This window comes from Oncorhynchus keta, chromosome 22 (assembly GCF_023373465.1).
Source record: "Oncorhynchus keta strain PuntledgeMale-10-30-2019 chromosome 22, Oket_V2, whole genome shotgun sequence".
In the NCBI taxonomy this organism is placed as follows: domain Eukaryota; kingdom Metazoa; phylum Chordata; class Actinopteri; order Salmoniformes; family Salmonidae; genus Oncorhynchus; species Oncorhynchus keta.
In genome coordinates, this window is record NC_068442.1 from 13,863,389 (window position 1) to 13,882,478 (window position 19,090).

Genomic DNA, 19,090 nt, shown 5'->3' on the forward strand with positions numbered 1-19,090 from the left:
CACACTAGCACCACCATGCTTGACCGTTGGTTTAAGGTTCTTACTGTGGAATGCAGTGTTTGGGTTTTCGCCAGGCATAATGGGACCCATAAACACATATATTCCTAGGTATTACTCCACTGTTGGATCTAGAAACACAAGCATTTCTCTGCAAACGTGTGTAAGCGACCAATAAGCTTGGATTTGATACCTACATCTTATTTTATTTTAAAAAAAGAAAAGAAGATGTATTTTGACCGGGAAGACATATTGAGATCTCGGTCTCTTTTCCAAATGTGCCCTGAATAATACAATATAAAATACACATTAAACACAAAATGTAAACACATTAGAATTCAAAAACACTTACAACAGATTTCAACATGGGGAAAGAAGACAGATGTTTCATAGTGATCCTGAAAGCATATGTAAATCTCCTTAAATTGTTTGAATAATGCATCGATTTTAAATACTCTGACATTGACTTCGTTATCAGGACTTCTGTTGGTACATCTTGAAAGGCAAATCATATTTTCATGGATGCTTCATGTGTAATTTCTCTGCTTGGGTAAAGTGAGACCTGAGTGGGCTAACTCTAACATGCTAACCCCCCCACACACCACACACGCACATAAACACAACATATGTAAAAAGTAGTGTAAAAACCCAATCTAAGTCTGAGTGTACTCACTGAGTTCTGAGATGCTGCCTACACGTGTGGCTAGCAGGCACTGCTCGATGGAGCGCAGCTCCGACTGACTGTAGGCATGGCCCTCCCCACTCTTCCCTGACCGCTGCTGGTCCCGATGCAGAGTCAGGCTCTCTGGTAGGCTTAGCACACCTGAGAGAGAGAGAGAGAGAGAGAGAGAGAGAGAGAGAGAGAGAGAGAGAGAGAGAGATGGTTAAGAACAGACAAATGCGTAAAAACAGTAGACAGTCTCATGATGGATCAATACTTATTGGATCACAAAATGGAAAATAAGCTAAAACTAGAAAATTACAATAATCCTATGCAGGAAGAATAATACAGCACAAGTGGGTACTTTTTTATTGAGGAGAAGTGACTTTTCCATCGCAGGAAAGCCTAATGTTCATTAAATATGTCAGTTTGTACTGTACTACAACAGGTGAACGGTTTGGCCCAAAGCTCATGGTCAGCCATCTTTGTGGAGGGGACATTGAGGAGTGTATTGTGTTTCTGTCTACGCAAGCAGTCACTGTGTGTGAGGAACAACACCTGGCAGTCTCTGTCGATTAGATAGGGTGTAATTATTTGTTGTTTACAACTCGAGGCATTGGAGCAGGGAGAGGATAGACTAAATTTCAGATATGTCACATTTGACTGCCTGTGCTTCATAAGAATATTATTGCGTAGAAAGAAAAAGAGAAAAAAAAAGGTTCTAAGATGATTTGTTACGATGCGGGATGGTGCCTGCTTTGATTTGACTGTCTACCAGGTAAACTCTACCTGTTGCCGAATTTCTGTCCAAACATTTGCTATCATGCTTCGTCCGCGCTGGATTGGGTGCTATTCATACCCAGTTTAAAGGCGCCAATTAGGACACAGGGGTTTACTTTCTTCCTATTTTGTTACTTTGATAATATGCTGTACATGTAAGAGCTCTGTTTTATTTTCAGTTGGTTGATTGTGCGGCAGTTGGATTTGGAATGCCATCGCATTTATTACGGCTACTGTGATGTATTTTAGAGAGATAGTGTCTCCACTCTAGTGAAGTGAGTTGGTATGACCCAATCCGGTTACCAACTGATATGTATGCATGTCTATTTCAGGAAGGGGGTAGACTGCTGGTGATAGTTATCTCCCTGTCTCCGTCCGCCATTTTCAATTCAAGATGCTTGTTGTGAGGCATTCTTAAGCGCAGCTCAGCGGTAAATAGATGTAAAATAATGAATAGAGTGTTTGCCAGTTTTAAAATCTAGCTTTTCTTGTTTTTGTGGATCCATTCTGGTTATTCATGTCGACTTCCATCATGGCCGTGAGACACCTTGCTTTATCACGATTCCACACTTGCTTATTGTGTTCTTTATTAAGATTTGAACCATCAGGTGGCCATGTTAAATTATAGTTCCTCATTTAAAATACGTCTATTTAGCTCTGCAGATATCGGGGTATGTGCTTATTTCTATGTTGTAACTATCCCTCTTCAGTTTGGCTCAGATGGAGTGTTCTACCTAAACTAATATCGTGGAGGCAGTTTCATCATGGCTGCTGCCACAAAGCACATTAGTCATTCTCTCCTGCTCAGGGGATGATGAGGCAGATTGCTTTCCGTCCCATTTCAGACTTCCACATTTGATATTTTTCCACAGCAGCGCAGTGCTGCTACTGCTTCCCCCCCACTCACCACTCACACCTGCAGTGTGTCAAATTTAAAAAATGTCTGTAACCAATGGCTCTATTCTCCCCAGGCAGAGGGGAAAGTAGCTTTGGTTCAAACACTTCCTCATTCTCAATATGCAGCTAATTCAATTGACTTGCTGCCTAGCCCTGCAGTATACAGTACACTAGTCATCAGTCTCCAAGGAATAAACAGGCTTTAAGGGAATTTAGTAATCCTCCTCTGACCCATTGGACATGATTAGACTAATGTGTTACACATATTAAATTATCTGAGGCCTCTGTTTTGAGAGTCCAAACATTTCTTATTTTTTTGCTTTTCTCCTTCAGGGTCGCGATGGTCAGAATATTGAACTGATCAAACTCAGTCACCATGGAGATGGAGGGCCGTGACGCAGGTAGAACAGGTGTTGTGTGATGCAGAGCCACAGTGCACTATTCAGTATCCGTGTCCCCTCCCATTGTACACCTCAGTCAGGTACACTACCTTGGACCACGTACAAACACATGTCCCTCTAATAAAGGACACTAGACCCAGTCATCTGCTATATTAGGATAGGGTCAGATGTCTGATGCAGCACCAATCAAACCTAACTTTACAGTACCAACCAATGCCTTGGTTGGTACTACCCTTTACAGGTAGCCTGGTCCCAGATCTGTTTGTGCAAATCGTGACAATGACTGTAGGTGTTGGCAATAGAGCACAACCAGATCTGGGACCAGGCTACCTTACAGTAGACCAATGGCAAAGAAACAACCAATTTTCCTTCAACAACCACCTGGGCATATCATGGATGTCTCTGAAACACCTTCTTTAATATCGTTCTAGATGACAATGTGGCCCCTTTAACTGCAGCGTGTGCGAAGCGCCAGGTAATCCAGCTTTAAGCACTTAAAGCAGTGTGGGGCTGTCCTGGCATCTCCCCAGCCCGCGCCCGCGCCCTCGCCCTCGCCTGCCAGCACTTTCACACCATTATATACAGTACCTAGCTAAATGGGGATCTCAGGGAGAGCTGTTAGGCTCCCACATGTTCCTCCAACTTTGACGTGCAGTGATTTATCAACACACCAATCATTTGTGTGGGGAGAGTAACAACAGCCTCATTTGTATGGGGGTAAGTGTCTAGTATCATGCACTAAAACCTAGAAAAGGCAACCCCAAGAGGACTCAGGGGGATGCTATGAGTTCCAAAAACACTAAAGTATAGGGCCTTCTCGAGTGGGGCAGCAGTCTAAGGCACTGCATCGCAGTGTGAGATGTGTTACTACAGACCAAGGTTCATTCCTGGGCTGTGCCACAACCAGCCATGGTCAGGAGGTCCATAGAACAGTGCACAATTGGCCCAGTGTCATCTGTCTTAGGGGTGGGTTTGGCCATGGGGACTTTACTTGGCTCATCATGCCCTAGCAATTCCTTGTGTTGGGCCAGGTGCCTGCAGGCTGTCACCAGTTGAATGGTCTTTCCTCTGACACCTTGGTTAGGTGGGTAATGCTTGAAATTGGGGATAAAAATTTAAAAGAATTATCCAATAAATTACTGGGTGGTTATACATATGGAGTGTGCGACTCGCTTTGTTTTTAGAGAAAAAGGGGGGTAGGCAAGGCATAAGCTTGGCTGTGCTGGCTGGCACCCTCTTCCCAGTGGACCACAACATGCAGGACATGACCTGAACATCCACTTAGCCCATGGGTGTCCAGCCTGTGCCAGACCTGAGACTGGAGGGAAGAAGAGAAGGAGAGAAAAGGGCCAGACATACTGATGAGCGAGTTAAGACTCCTTCCTGTTCTCTCTCGGGTCCCTCTGTCTGTCTCTCCATTCCTTGGCCATCCTTCAGTCAGACCAACACAGTTCTGCTGGAGCTGGACAGGCTTTACTCAGAAGATCATTGAAAAGTCAGGATTACCAACGGGCTCTAGAGAGTTGTTTACTGTGAAACTTGGCCAAAGTAAAGACCTGTATCAATGTCCTGAAGCAAAAAACGTGGTTTCCTCAGTTTTTGAGCATGCAATTTTCCAATGTATTAATTGATTTATATGTAGGAGTGTTTGCTTGAAAAACACCTTGCAAATGTGCAAATGAGCTTTTGGCAGTAACTTCCTTGACGTTACTATGACGCAGGGTGTAGAATCATGCAGTGATGGTGCAGCACCAGCTGACAGTCAAGTGTAGGCTGCTCACAGGCTTGGCTGTGGCAAGGTGACTCACTGCATTCTAATGCAAACCAGTGAAGCAACAGCCTGCAGGGAAAAACTGCTTGTGTTCTTACACACACACCAGCCACAACCACAATACAGTACACACTTTTTCTCTCTCTGTGCGTGACAAAAAGCCATGCCAGCACTCCTCTCTTGATGATGTCCCTGTCACTGTGCTGTGGATTAAACCTGGCAATATTCAGCCACCCATCAGAGAGCAGATAATTAACTTGTATTGTCTGAAGTTGTTGTTTTACAAATGACAGAGGATTCTGTTTTGCAATGACAGAGGTCCCTCTGACATTTGGTGGCAGCAGTGGGATCCAATAACTGCAGGGTATCACCTATCCAACCATTGAGTTTTATTGGTTTGAAAAACCAGGCATTTGAAAAATACATTTCTGCCTTTGCATCTATTTGCCTTTAACTACACTCTTACAAAAAAAGGTTCCCAAAAGGGTTCTTCGGCTGTCCACATAGGAGAACCCTTTTTGGATCTAGGTAGAACCATTTTTGGTTTGAGGTAGAACCCTTTTGGGTTCCATGTAGAACCCTCTGTGGAAAGGAACCAAAAAGGTTGTACCTGGAACCAAAAAGGGTTCTTCAAAGGGTTTAATATATATTTATGTATATATATTTAACCTTTATTTAACTAGACAAGTCAGTTAAGAACAAATTCTTATTTACAATGACGGCCTACCTGTGATACAGCCGGGAATTAAACCAGGGACTGTAGTGACACCTCTTGCACAGAGATGCAGTGCCTTAGATCGCTGCCCCACTTGGGAGCTACGGTGACAGCTGAAGAACCCTTTTAGGTACTAGATTAGAGGTCGACCGATTAATCGGAATGGCCGATTAATTAGGGCCGATTTCAAGTTTTCATAACAATCGGAAATCTGTATTTTTGGGTGCCGATTTGCTGATTTTTTTCTTAATATATTTTTTTTATACCTTTATTTAACTAGTTAAGAACACATTCTTATTTTCAATGACGGCCTAGGAACGGTGGGTTAACTGCCTCGTTCAGGGGCAGAACGACAGTTTTTCACCTTGTCAGCTCGGGGGATCCAATCTTGCAACCTTACAGTTAACTAGTCCAACGCAATAATGACCTGCCTCTCTCTCATTGCACTCCACAAGGAGACTGCCTGTTACGCGAATGCAGTAAGCCAAGGTAAGTTGCTAGCTAGCATTAAACTTATCTTATAAAAAAACAATCAATCATAATCACTAGTTAACTACACATGGCTGATGATATTACTAGATATTATCTAGCATGTCCTGTGTTGCATATAATCTGACTGAGCATACAAGCATACAAGTATCTAAGTATCTGACTGAGCGGTGGTAGGCAGAAGCAGGCGCGTAAACATTCATTCAAACAGCACTTTCGTGTGTTTTGCCAGCAGCTCTTCGTTGTGTGTCAAGCATTGCGCTGTTTATGACTTCAAGCCTATCAACTCCCGAGATGAGGCTGGTGTAACCGAAGTGAAATGGCTAGCTAGTTAGCGCGCGCTAATAGAGTTTCAAACGGCACTCGCTGAGACTTCTCGTAGTTGTTCCCCTTGCTCTGCATGGGTAACGCTGCTTCGATGGTGGCTGTTGTCGTTGTGTTGCTGGTTCAGGTTAGCTTTCTTACATAGCACATATTGCACTTTGACTTTCTTCTCCAACACTTTGTTTTTGCATTATTTAAACAAAATTGAACATGTTTCATTATTTACTTGAGGCTAAATTGATTTTATTGATGTATTATATTAAGTTAAAATAAGTGTTCATTCAGTATTGTTGTAATTGTCATTATTACAAAAAAATACAAAAAAACAATTGGCCGATTAATTGGTAGCGGCTTTTTTGGGCCTCCAATAATCGGCATCGCCATTGAAAAATCATAATCGGTCGACCTCTATACTAGATAGCACCATTTTTTTCTAACAGTGTACATGTGCCAAGTGACTGCTATTGCTATTCAAATAATCCACATGTGTGAGCAACTGAGTCATGAGGTTTAATGCATGAGAGAGAGAGAGAGAGAGAGAGAGAGAGAGAGAGAGAGAGAGAGAGAGAGAGAGAGAGAGAGAGAGAGAGAGAGAGAGAGATCCTCCAGGCAAGCCACTCTTTACTGAAGGATGAATACATTTATGCATACAGGAGCCCCCCCATCTCTCTATGATGAATGCGTAGTACTCAATAATAGGGTTGTTTTAAAGTGGACAGTCTCATACAGCCTCATAGAAAAGATCTGGTACATTAAAAGCAATGGTTTGGAACACTGAGTCTGTTCTACTGCAACTGTGAGTACATAGTAGTTACAGTAACTTTTAAATGTTAAAAAAACGATTACTGTTTACTTTGTCGATGTCACTGAAACATTGACTATGAACTCATTGCTGAAGTAATCAATGTTATGAGCACACATCTATCTTGAGCTACTATATAGGCTTAATAGAAGAAAAACAACAACCAAAATGTAGGGAGAAAAGCGGGAACAGAGCTCGGTTACTACAGTAGGCTGAGGTGCACCATTACAGTATGCAGTTTGACTTTCCCCATCATTTGAAGAAGTAATATCACATGCCAATGCAGTCATAACTGTCCTAGCTGTGTTGTCTATCTCTACCGCCCCCTGTCTGTAGGGCTGAATGCCTAGCATGCAGGGGCAGGAACAGGCCCTGCCTCTCTGACTTTCCCAGACTTGACTGTTGGAGTTGTGACTTCGATGTGGCTTTACCCTGCACTTAAATCTATTTTAGAGGGATGCACAGAGCCTGGTTCTCCCCCAGAAAACTCTGCAGGTCCATGGGACTAGTTTCCCTAGGTTTCTCCACAGAGCAGGGACGACACTGAAATAGAGAACTTTCTGTCTGCTAAGTCACTATGTGCTCTGTGTACTGTGCACAATGTTGCAGGGGATTTTGAAGATGAATAATGTAACTTGTAATAATGTGAATTGTTCATGTGACTTGAACAAAATAAAGAGATAGAGAGGGCGAGAGAGAGAAAGAGAGTGAGTGAAAGAGAAATGTCTATATGTAAAAACACATGAAAAAAGAAGAATACGGTAGAGAGAGAGAAAGACATAGAAAAGAGAGAAAGAGACAGAGTATTTACTATTCTACCTTTACATCTTTGCAGATTCAGGGCGCTATAAAATCCATGACGCTGAGAACGCGGACGAAATCACAGAATCCAGACATTAAAACATAATTCAACAATATTCCAAAATGTTTTGAACGTAGTAGGAAATCTACTAAACGTACTGAATGTAATATTCTAAAAAAATTATACTAATAATAATAATTTGCCCAAGATTATGATAAGACATTAACAAAATGAATAAGTGTTTTCCTTAAACTTTCTGAAGAGGCAATGGCGCAGGAATGGCCCTGTCTGTTTATGCACGTTTGTCTACCACTTTCTGAAGACGTTAGCGATGATGCTAATGTAATGACTGGTAGATGGAAAAGCATTCCCAAAAACAATGTTAACTAGCTACAAAGTACTCTATGCCTACCTGGCAGAATGATATCATCATTATTTGCATACATCCTGTGGTGATTTGTTTAGCCAATTTTGCAACCACGTGTGCTACAGAAACACCTCTAACCAAAGCAAGTCTCTTCAAGGGTATCTACACACACAAATTAACATTTCGTAGAGTTTTTACCCAGACACCAAAAGTAGTTTTCTGATGTGGTTTAATCATTGTTGTGGACATAGAACATCCAATTTGGTTGTTTTTCTATTAGAAATGTGTGACTCAAACCGGGAAAAAACCCCAGAGAAAACTGAATTCAGGAAAAAATCGTAATCAGGCAAAAAATGTAACAGATTTTATATGGCCCAACAGATTGTACTGTATCACGTATGTGGACACCTGCACGTCGACCACCTCATTCCAAAATCATGGGCATTAATATGGAGTTGGTCCCCCCTTTGCTGCTATAACAGCCTCCACTCTACAGGGAAGGCTTTGCACTAGATGTTGGAACATTGCAGCGGGGATTTGCTTCCATTCACCCACGAGCATTAGTGAGGTCAGGCACGGATGTTGGGCGATTAGGCCAGGCTCGCAGTTGGTGTTCCAATTCATCCCAAAGGTGTTCGATGGGGTTGAGGTCACGGCTCTGTTCAGGCGAGTCAAGTTCTTTCACACCGATCTTGACAAACCATTTCTGTATGGACCTCGCTTTGTGCACGGAGGCATTGTCGTGCTGAAACAGGAAAGGGCAGCCCCAGACCATTATTCCTCCTCCAGTTGGCACTATACATTCATCTGTTGGACTGCCAGATGGTGAAGCGTGATTCATTACTCCAGAGAACGAGTTTCCACTGCTTCAGAGTCCAATGGCGGCGAGCTTCACACCACTCCAGCCGACACATGGCATTGCGTATGGTGACCTTAGGTTTGTGACGTTACTTCCAGAGGCAGTTTGGAACTCGGTAATGAATGTTGCAACCGAGGACAGACAATTTTTACACGCTACGTGCTCCTAGATGTTTCCACTTCACAATAACAGCACTTACAGTTGACCGGGGCAGCTCGAGCAGGGCAGAAATTTGACGAACTGACTTGTTGGAAAGGTGGCATCCTATGACGGTGCCACGTTGAAAGTCCCTGAGCTCTTCAGTAAGGCCATTCTACTGCCAATGTTTGTCTATGGAGATCTCATGGCTGTGTGCCTGATTTTATACACCTGTCAGCAACGGGTGTGGCTGAAATAGCCAAATCCACTAATTTGAAGGGGCTTCCACATACATGTATATAGGTATATAGTGTATGTCTGTAAGGGGTTAACCCTGATACTGCACGTGGTCTCCAGTGGGATACGGAGCTGGCCCACTCTGGGCTCCGACATCGCCCTGCCAGAACAGATGGTGGCCATATGTATACAGAGAGGGATCAGACATGATGGAGCTAGCCTGAGAAACAGTGATGTAGAAATTAAGAGAGAAGGGAAAACAGAACATACAGTGCAGTAGATGACAGCTTTAGTCTCTCTCATGCGTTGATATTTGTAGTGGTAGAAATACAGCTGTGAGTGAAATGTCTAGAGTTGGATCTGAGTTAGAGGAGAGGAGAGGGACAGATGCCTGGGATGACTGTACAAGTGCTGGTGTATGGTCTTCGCCTGGGATACCCAGCAACCACAGTACGGTCTATGACGGCCACCGACCACAAATCTTTAATGGGTTAGTACTGTACCAGCCCCAGGAATGTGTTTGGAGTTGGAGGTTACAACCACTCTGACGGAGATAGATCACACATGCCCTGGGAGAAAAGATCTCTACACATCTCTACACACTCTGCACGTGTCTGCTTGGATAAGTAATAGAACACGGTCTAGGGAGAGAGCATTTCAACACGCTATCAGTCACACACACATATTGTAAACACGCACATACTGTACATACACACGTGCACAAGCTCACACACATTCACACGCAAGCACACGCACATATGTATGCACACACAAATGCATGCACACCACATGCGCATGCATGCCAGCACACGCACAAAGACATTTAGACTACGACACAGAAAGAATTATGCATCAAACTGTGCATAGTAGTAGTCTATACATCCCAGTAAGGAGAAGAATGTATAGTTTTTGCTTACAGTAACGCGTTCATTTGAAACTTCCATTTAAATTTCAACCAACCAGGATCTCACACAGACACACACAAAGGGACTACCTGCACAATGCACAAACACGCATCAACAAAACTCATGAATTCCACCTGTCGAGGATTCAAAGCTGTCTGCCTCTTTCAACCTTGCTGCACTGGAGGAGTGGGTTGCCGCCTGGAGAGAGCCATGCGAATGAAGAATACATTCAGTCCTTTGTAACCGTTTGCAAGCCAGTACAATTTCCATTACATTTGAAAACTCCCCTACTGCTCAGTGTATAAAGGGCTAGGAAAGAAACAGAATTTGGGGGAATTGTTTAGCACTGAAAAAAGGAACTTCCAATATGCCCTTATGCCGACATAAATGGCAAAGGAAATGAGATTGCATACATGTGTAACAATTTATATTCCTAAGGAATATATAGACAGTCATTTAACAACACACCAGCCATTTGATTCCAATAGTTATGGCGTCACGAACAATTGACATAGATGGAAAGCCTCTCTATACTTCCATACTGTCTGATCCTAGTACACCATTCACCCAAAGCATGTTCGTCTAGTTTCCTCTCTCATCTTGACTAGCCTGTTTCCACATCTGGTTGTGCTTTCTTGCCAACTCCCATGGTCATTGTCACACCAAACAACGGCCATCACAGTTGGCAAGACGGAGTAAACAGATATGGGGGGCCAGACTACCTCTTGACAGCATGTTGATGAGATATCCTGTCTGTTTCAATGAACAACATTCTGCGAGAAGGTTATCTCATGACTTTTCTGCGAGAAGGTTATCTCATGACTTTTCTGCGAGAAGGTTATCTCATGACTTTTCTGCGAGAAGGTTATCTCATGACTTTTCTGCGAGAAGGTTATCTCATGACTTTTCTGCGAGAAGGTTATCTCATGACTTTTCTGCGAGAAGGTTATCTCATGACTTTTCTGCGAGAAGGTTATCTCATGACTTTTCTGCGAGAAGGTTATCTCATGACTTTTCTGCGAGAAGGTTATCTCATGATTTTTCTGCGAGAAGGTTATCTCATGACTTTTCTGCGAGAAGGTTATCTCATGACTTTTCTGCGAGAAGGTTATCTCATGACTTTTCTGCGAGAAGGTTATCTCATGACTTTTCTGCGAGAAGGTTATCTCATGACTTTTCTGCGAGAAATCAATACGTCATTGCATCTCCTGTAACTAGCTATTCATCTTCAAAATGAGAACGCAAAACAAACGAGTTGTATCTATATTAAATGACTGGTCCTGGGTGTGTGTGTGCATGCGTAAGTAACTGTGCCTGACTGAAGGATAACTGACGGGTAGAGCGATAGAGAGGCTGACAGATAGAATGAACAGAGCAATCCCAGGCCCCTGAGCAGATTGGCCACAGCCCCGGGTGGATGGCATCACACAGAGACAGCTGACAGCCTGAGATAAACCATGAGCGTCATGATACTGACACACACACACACACACAAAATAAGGATGAGGTCTGATTGACACACAACAGGGACACAACCCCAACCTGCATTACGCAATTCCCTCCAATCTGAGAAAAAAAATCGTCTTCTGTAAGCCCTGTTATTTTATCCTGAGGTAATAGCTAAATTGCTTTCTGTTATTCACCTCTTTTTATACCATTTCTTCTGTCAAGGGTAATATCCCTGCGTGTAATATACATGAGTCGCATGCTCCCTGCAGGATGCTTTCCAGACAATGCTAGCAATCAGAGGCAGCAGAGAGAGAACAAGAAGGAAGTCACTGAGCGGGTACTATGCTCCGATCATTCCTCTGTGACTGTATCTATCCCAAAGCATGCAGATACAGCTAGATCTGTCCTGGCTATTCCTTCACTTGACATCAACCCCATCTGTTTTATCAGAGTGGACAAAGGGCAGGATGTGTGTGTGTCCGTGCCTGTGTGTGTGGTGTTGAAGGCGTTGTTATATAAAATCACAGTCCTGATGACTAGAACATATGTCTTTGCAAGGACAAATGAATCGTCGACAAATGCACTTTGCAACACATTTTACGATATTTAACACAACACTGTGCTATAGTAATTGCTCATATTGCTCCAGAGGCTCTGGTGCAATTAAAAATATGACTAATTTCATAAAATGAGTTTTGCTGCAGGGGGATATTTTCCTCTGGGTCATTGTACACGGAAGACATCATATCCAGACGCTTGTTAACATTGGGACCATTCAAGTCCCACTTGAATCCATGCTGTATATGAGAATAAAATACGAATGCGAAACAATTGTTTGTTTTTTAAATTCAATTTTAACGAACAATGGAAATAGAATCCTTGTGGCGGTGGAGCTTGAGTGCTAAAGTCTAAAATGACACTCAGTAGGTCTACTCATCCAACCCAGCATGAAAAGAAACCAGGGCAGTAACTACAGCATGATACTAAAATATGAATGTGAACGATCCTGCTGGATTTTCTCCTAGGACCTAAAGGAGAAACTCCTAAAGGAACAGTATAATTTCAAATCACATCTCATTTTATTGGTCGCATACACATATTTAGCAGATGTTATTGAGGGTGTAGTGAAATGCTTGTGTTCCCAGCTCCAACAGTGCAGTAATATCTAACAGTACACACATCTCAAAGTAAAGAATTTAATGAAGAAATATAGAAATATTAGGATGAGCAATGTCAGAGTCAGGAGTACATATACATACATATGTGTGATGGGATGTGTAGACATTATGGACATTATTTGGATAGAATATGCAGTATATCTGAAGAATACATAGGATAGAATATGTAGTATATCGGAAGAATACATAGGATAGAATATGTAGTATATCTGAAGAATACATAGGATAGAATATGTAGTATATCGGAAGAATACATAGGATAGAATATGTAGTATATCTGAAGAATACATAGGATAGAATATGTAGTATATCTGAAGAATACATAGGATAGAATATGCAGTATATCTGAAGAATACATAGGATAGAATATGTAGTATATCTGAAGAATACATAGGATAGAATATGTAGTATATCTGAAGAATACATAGGATAGAATATGTAGTATATCTGAAGAATACATAGGATAGAATATGTAGTATATCTGAAGAATACATAGGATAGAATATGCAGTATATCTGAAGAATACATAGGATAGAATATGTAGTATATCTGAAGAATACATAGGATAGAATATGCAGTATATCTGAAGAATACATAGGATAGAATAGTGTATGTACATCAATAGTTGAATAGGATGGCTTTGACTAGAAACTGTATTATACATTTGTAATGAGTAAAACAGTATGTAAATATTACCACAGTGACCAGTGTTCCATTATTAAAGTTACCAGTGTTCCATGTCTATGTACATAGGGCAGCAGTCTCTAAGGTGCAGGGTTAAGTCGGTTAGTGACAGTGACTAAGTTCAGGGCAGGGTACTGGGCGGAGGCCAGCTAGTGATGGCTATTTAACAGTCTGATATCATGACAGATGTCCAACCTCTTGATTATTCCTCTGCTATACCGTGTTGCTATTGACTAAATGTCAGAGCAGATAGCTCAGGGTCGACAATGGAGAGGAATCCTGCCAGGAGGAGATAGCAATCAGAGGGGATGGTCCGGTGACTCGCTAGAAAGACCACATGTGCTGAAATGTGAGATTGGGATGAGCACGACAGGAAGAGATTCATTTGTTTGGTGTCAGATGCTCCTCTGTGATAGTGTCAGAAAATGGGCAGTATGGTGTTCCCTCCCTCCCTCCCTCTCCTCTCCTCTCCTCTCCTCTCCTCTCCTCTCCTCTTCTCATGTCTCTTTTCATCTCCTTTTCTCTACCTCTCCCCTCTATCATACGCAGGCGTCAAAGGTTAATGGAGTTAGAAATGAGAACTGGATAGAGGCACAATAAAAAAGTAATTCCCTCAAAGTTTCTTTATACTCAAGGCATATCCCTCTACCTCTCATGTATATGGTAAGAGAACATATAAACCCTATTCACACACTGCAATCTACATAAATCTACATCAGAAGAAGCCCTCATCCTCCTGCATTTATTTTGTATTCTCTCTCACACACACATCCTGCCCCTCTCTTTTTCTCATTGACACACACACACACACACACACAAACAAGCACATACCACGCTCCATAACATAACACCTTGCTGTGCAAGCGATATCAATAGGGCTGGAACAATTACTATATAACCACGCCACGTAAGAAACGTTTTTGGGATGAAAACGTCATGAAAAAAAAATAAACGTTATGACCATACAAAAAAAAACTGCCAGGTATTGGTGCGGTTGAGGTCATTTCTGCGATAACGTGGACTTTTAACAAGGTGATGATTTTTTTTGCCCCTTGCTGAAACAGTCATTTTCAATATTCTTAGCAATGATTAAGGAACCCATGTAAGTATTAGCTAGGTAGCCACTTGTTGTTCTCCTATTGAAATAACTAGCTAGCCAGCTACTTAACCCGGTTACCCAAAACTAACGTTATAAGCAGCCAGCTAGCTTCATCTGGCTCGAATGGTTTGACCGGACGGGGTTATGTGTTTGTGAAGCTAGCCACAAAAGTTTAATTTGCGGTTCACCTTCAAAATAAAGGTCCCTCTTTGAAAGTGATGCAGAAGTTTTCAATTGGCGGAATCATGTTATTAAACAAGTTTGGAGTGTTGGAATGTGAGGCAATGACATGGGGTATCAGTCTACTCAGTGACACCCACAGAAAACAACTGTAAATAGTTTATGCAAATATTAGCTTCACAGCTCTTATTGCGGGAAATCACCTCCCCAGTCAGCCTATTGTGCATATTGACATTCATATTGCACTGTACAGCCTTACCTAAGGATTGGGGATCAATGAAATGGGGTATCAGTCTACTCAATACCCAAGTGCTTTTTTCCCAAAGTCCACCTCAAGAGTTATCAGGCTCCAAAACATCCAAGCAGTATTGTTTTTCCTCTGGAATAGTTTTTAATACACATAGCAGGTTGACTGGTGCAATAAATGTGGTTCAATTCATAGTGGTTTCAGAGTGGGTGTCACTGTGTAGTCTGATATCCCATGTCATTGATCCACAATCCATAGCTAAGGCTGTATAGTGAAATACGTATGCCTCCAATGCAATTCTAAAGTCTAATATGTCCTGTGTGATTTCAACAGATTTTTGTCAAATTAACAAATTATTGTCTTTTGTTAAATTTATAGAAGAACATTCCAAACTCGTTTAGCACGATCTATTCCATTATGGCATGATTCCACTATTTGTATTCATTGAGAGACTTTTATTTTTAAGGTAAACTACAGGGAGGAGGTGAGGGCCCTCGGAGTGTGGTGTCAGGAAAATAACCTCACACTCAACGTCAACAAAACTAAGGAGATGATTGTGGACTTCAGGAAACAGCAGAGGGAACACCCCCCTATCCACATCGATGGAACAGTAGTGGAGAGGGTAGCAAGTTTTAAGTTCCTCGGCATACACATCACAGACAAACTGAATTGGTCCACTCACACTGACAGCGTCGTGAAGAAGGCGCAGCAGCGCCTCTTCAACCTCAGGAGGCTGAAGAAATTCGGCTTGTCACCAAAAGCACTCACAAACTTCTACAGATGCACAATCGAGAGCATCCTGGCGGGCTGTATCACCGCCTGGTACGGCAACTGCTCCGCCCTCAACCGTAAGGCTCTCCAGAGGGTAGTGAGGTCTGCACAACGCATCACCGGGGGCAAACTACCTGCCCTCCAGGACACCTACACCACCCGATGTTACAGGAAGGCCATAAAGATCATCAAGGACATCAACCACCCGAACCACTGCCTGTTCACCCCGCTATCATCCAGAAGGCGAGGTCAGTACAGGTGCATCAAAGCTGGGACCGAGAGACTGAAAAACAGCTTCTATCTCAAGGCCATCAGACTGTTAAACAGCCACCACTAACATTGAGTGGCTGCTGCCAACACACTGTCATTGACACTGACCCAACTCCAGCCACTTTAATAATGGGAATTGATGGGAAATGATGTAAATATATCACTAGCCACTTTAAACAATGCTACCTTATATAATGTTACTTACCCTACATTATTCATCTCATATGCATACGTATATACTGTACTCTACATCATCGACTGCATCCTTATGTAATACATGTATCACTAGCCACTTTAACTATGCCACTTTGTTTACTTTGTCTACATACTCATCTCATATGTATATACTGTACTCGATACCAACTACTGTATGCTGCTCTGTACCATCACCAATTCATATATCCTTATGTACATATTCTTTATCCCCTTACACTGTGTATAAGACAGTAGTTTTGGAATTGTTAGTTAGATTACTTGTTGGTTATCACGGCATTGTCAGAACTAGAAGCACAAGCATTTCGCTACACTCGCATTAACATCTGCTAACCATGTGTATGTGACAAATAAAATTGGATTTGATTTGATTTGATTTAAACCGGAAATTCCGCTATTGTGGCTAATCCTTATTGTGGCTAGCTTCACATAGGTGGGTCCGACCACAATTATTCAAATAAGAACTGTCTTATAAATTAGGGGTGTATTTTAGATGATGACAGTTAGCCAGATAGTTAGCTAGCTAACTATAGCTACAGAAACAGATTAGGGGGGTCATTTTTGCATCAAGTGGCGCAGCGGTCTAAGGCACTGCATCTCAGGGCAAGAGGCATCACTACAGTCCCTGGTTTGAATCCAGGCTATGTCACATCCGACCGTGATTAGGAGTCCCATAGGGTGACGCACAATTGGCCCAGCATCATCTGGGTTTGGCCGGGGTAGGTCGTCATTGTAAATAAGAATTTGTTCTCAACTGGTTTGCCTAGTTAAATTTAAAAAATCCATCAGCTAGCTTTTTTATGACCAGCACTGTCCAGAGCTTGGGGAAATGTGTCTGCGCTTGGGTGGCAGTGGCAGGTGCACGAGACAAAACTTTACCAGCATCATAGCATCGTTGTGACACATGAAATACAAGTGACAAATGTGATCAATGTGTAATAACTACGTAAAACATTTATGAACGTGTTAAACTATTATGTGACGTGCAGTCATATTCAGGTCCTGATTGGTCAACAAGCTTATTTGACACATCAAGTGTATTTTTTTTGCCCCGCAAAGACCCTAATGGTGTTCCATAATTGATGGGTACATTTCCTGCTTTCACTTCCTACTTTGCTCGTATGGGTCAGAGATATCGAAAGCTGGGGAGATTTTAGCATGTAAATCTTGGTGGGGCAAACTCCCCCAATTGTTTTAGATGAATGCCAGCAAAGCCACAAAACAACACACCACTAAACAATACATTAATTGCACTATAATGGTGACAAACGGTGCCCACAAACTGTTAGGGTCTACATAAAGCTGTCCGAACAGCAGAGCCCTTCTTTTCAGCACCAAGGAGTGGGCGGAGCCTTGTCTGGCAGCCAAACAGTTAATTCAGCATCATTTACTGCCTTTAAAAAAACATAGCTGATATGGCTGACTTGCTTAAACAAATGTGGTTTATACTGACAATTGAGATGTACAAACTGTGGCATAAGGGGACGACAAGTGGATAAGAGGCAATCCGTAATTTCTATTAAGACATTAATGAGCTAGCTAGGATGGATGTAGTCAATATAACTATTTGTTCAGCACCTTTGAAATGTACAGTGACAGAATTCAGAACATGGGCCGTGCTTACAGTATACTCCCTGTACACCAAGTCAAAACCATAGTATAAATAAAGGGGGCATATAAGCAGACAATGAAACCTCTTTCAATATTCAATGATTTCTCTAAAACAGGCTATAGGCTACATGTGCACCACCAAGTCAGAAAAATAGGCTAAGTTATAAGGTGGAAATGTTTATCCTTTTAACCATTAACTTCTTCGAGATAGCTCTTTTAATTTTTGGATAAAAAACGTTCCCGTTTTAAACAAGATATTTTGTCACGAAAAGATGCTCGACTATGCATGTAATTGACAGCTTTGGAAAGAAACAACTCTGACATTTCCAAAACGGCAAAGATATTATCTGTGAGTGCCCCAGAACTAATGCTACAGGCGAAACCAAGATGAAATGTCATACAGGAAATGGTCCAGATTTTGAATGCCCTGTGTTCCAATGTCTCCTTATATGGCTGTGAATGCGCCAGGAATGAGCCTGCACTTTCTGTCGTTTCCCCAAGGTGTCTGCAGCATTGTGACGTATTTGTAGGCATATCATTGGAAGATTGACCATAAGAGACTACATTTACCAGGTGTCCGCCCGGTGTCCTCCGTCGAAATTATTGCGTAATCTCCAGGTCCAGGTTCCATTTTCTTCAGTAGAGAAACCAAACTGCCACGAATGATTTATCGTCGATAGATATGTGAAAAACACATTGAGGATTGATTCTAAACAACGTTTGCCATGTTTCTGTCGATATTATGGAGTTAATTTGGAAAAAAGTTTGGGTTGTAATGACTTAATTTTCGGGTTTTTTCTTACCCAAACGTGATGAACAAAACGGAGCGATTTGTCCTACACAAATAATATTTTTGGAAAAACTGAACATTTGCTATCAAACTGAGAGTCTCCTCATTGAAAAAATCTGAAGTTCTTCAAAGGTAAATTATTTTATTTGAATGCTTTTCTTGTTTTTGTGAAAATGTTGCATGCTGAATGCTAAGGTTAAATGTTATGCGAGGCTATCAATACTCTTACACAAATGCTTGTTTAGCTATGGTTCAAAAGCATATTTTGAAAATCTGAGATGACAGTGTTGTTAACAAAAGGCTAAGCTTGAGAGCTAATATATTTAATTAAATTAATTTCGATTTTCATGAATAGTTAACGTTGCGTTATGCTAATGAGCTTGCGGCTATAAATAGGATCCCGGATACGGGATTGCTCTTCGCAACAGGTTAAACACAGACTTGGACCACACA

At 41.9% G+C, this 19,090-nt stretch overlaps 1 protein-coding gene across 2 annotated transcripts in view; it reads right to left on the reverse strand.

Moving 5' to 3' along the window:
- Positions 1-19,090, reverse strand: part of btbd11b (BTB (POZ) domain containing 11b) — a 138,555-nt gene that overhangs the window by 41,528 nt on the left and 77,937 nt on the right. For both annotated transcript variants that reach the window (XM_052474818.1, XM_052474817.1), the window contains exon 2: positions 671-820. In XM_052474818.1, coding sequence (XP_052330778.1) covers positions 671-820 — 150 coding nt within the window. The remainder of the gene's footprint in view (positions 1-670; positions 821-19,090) is intronic.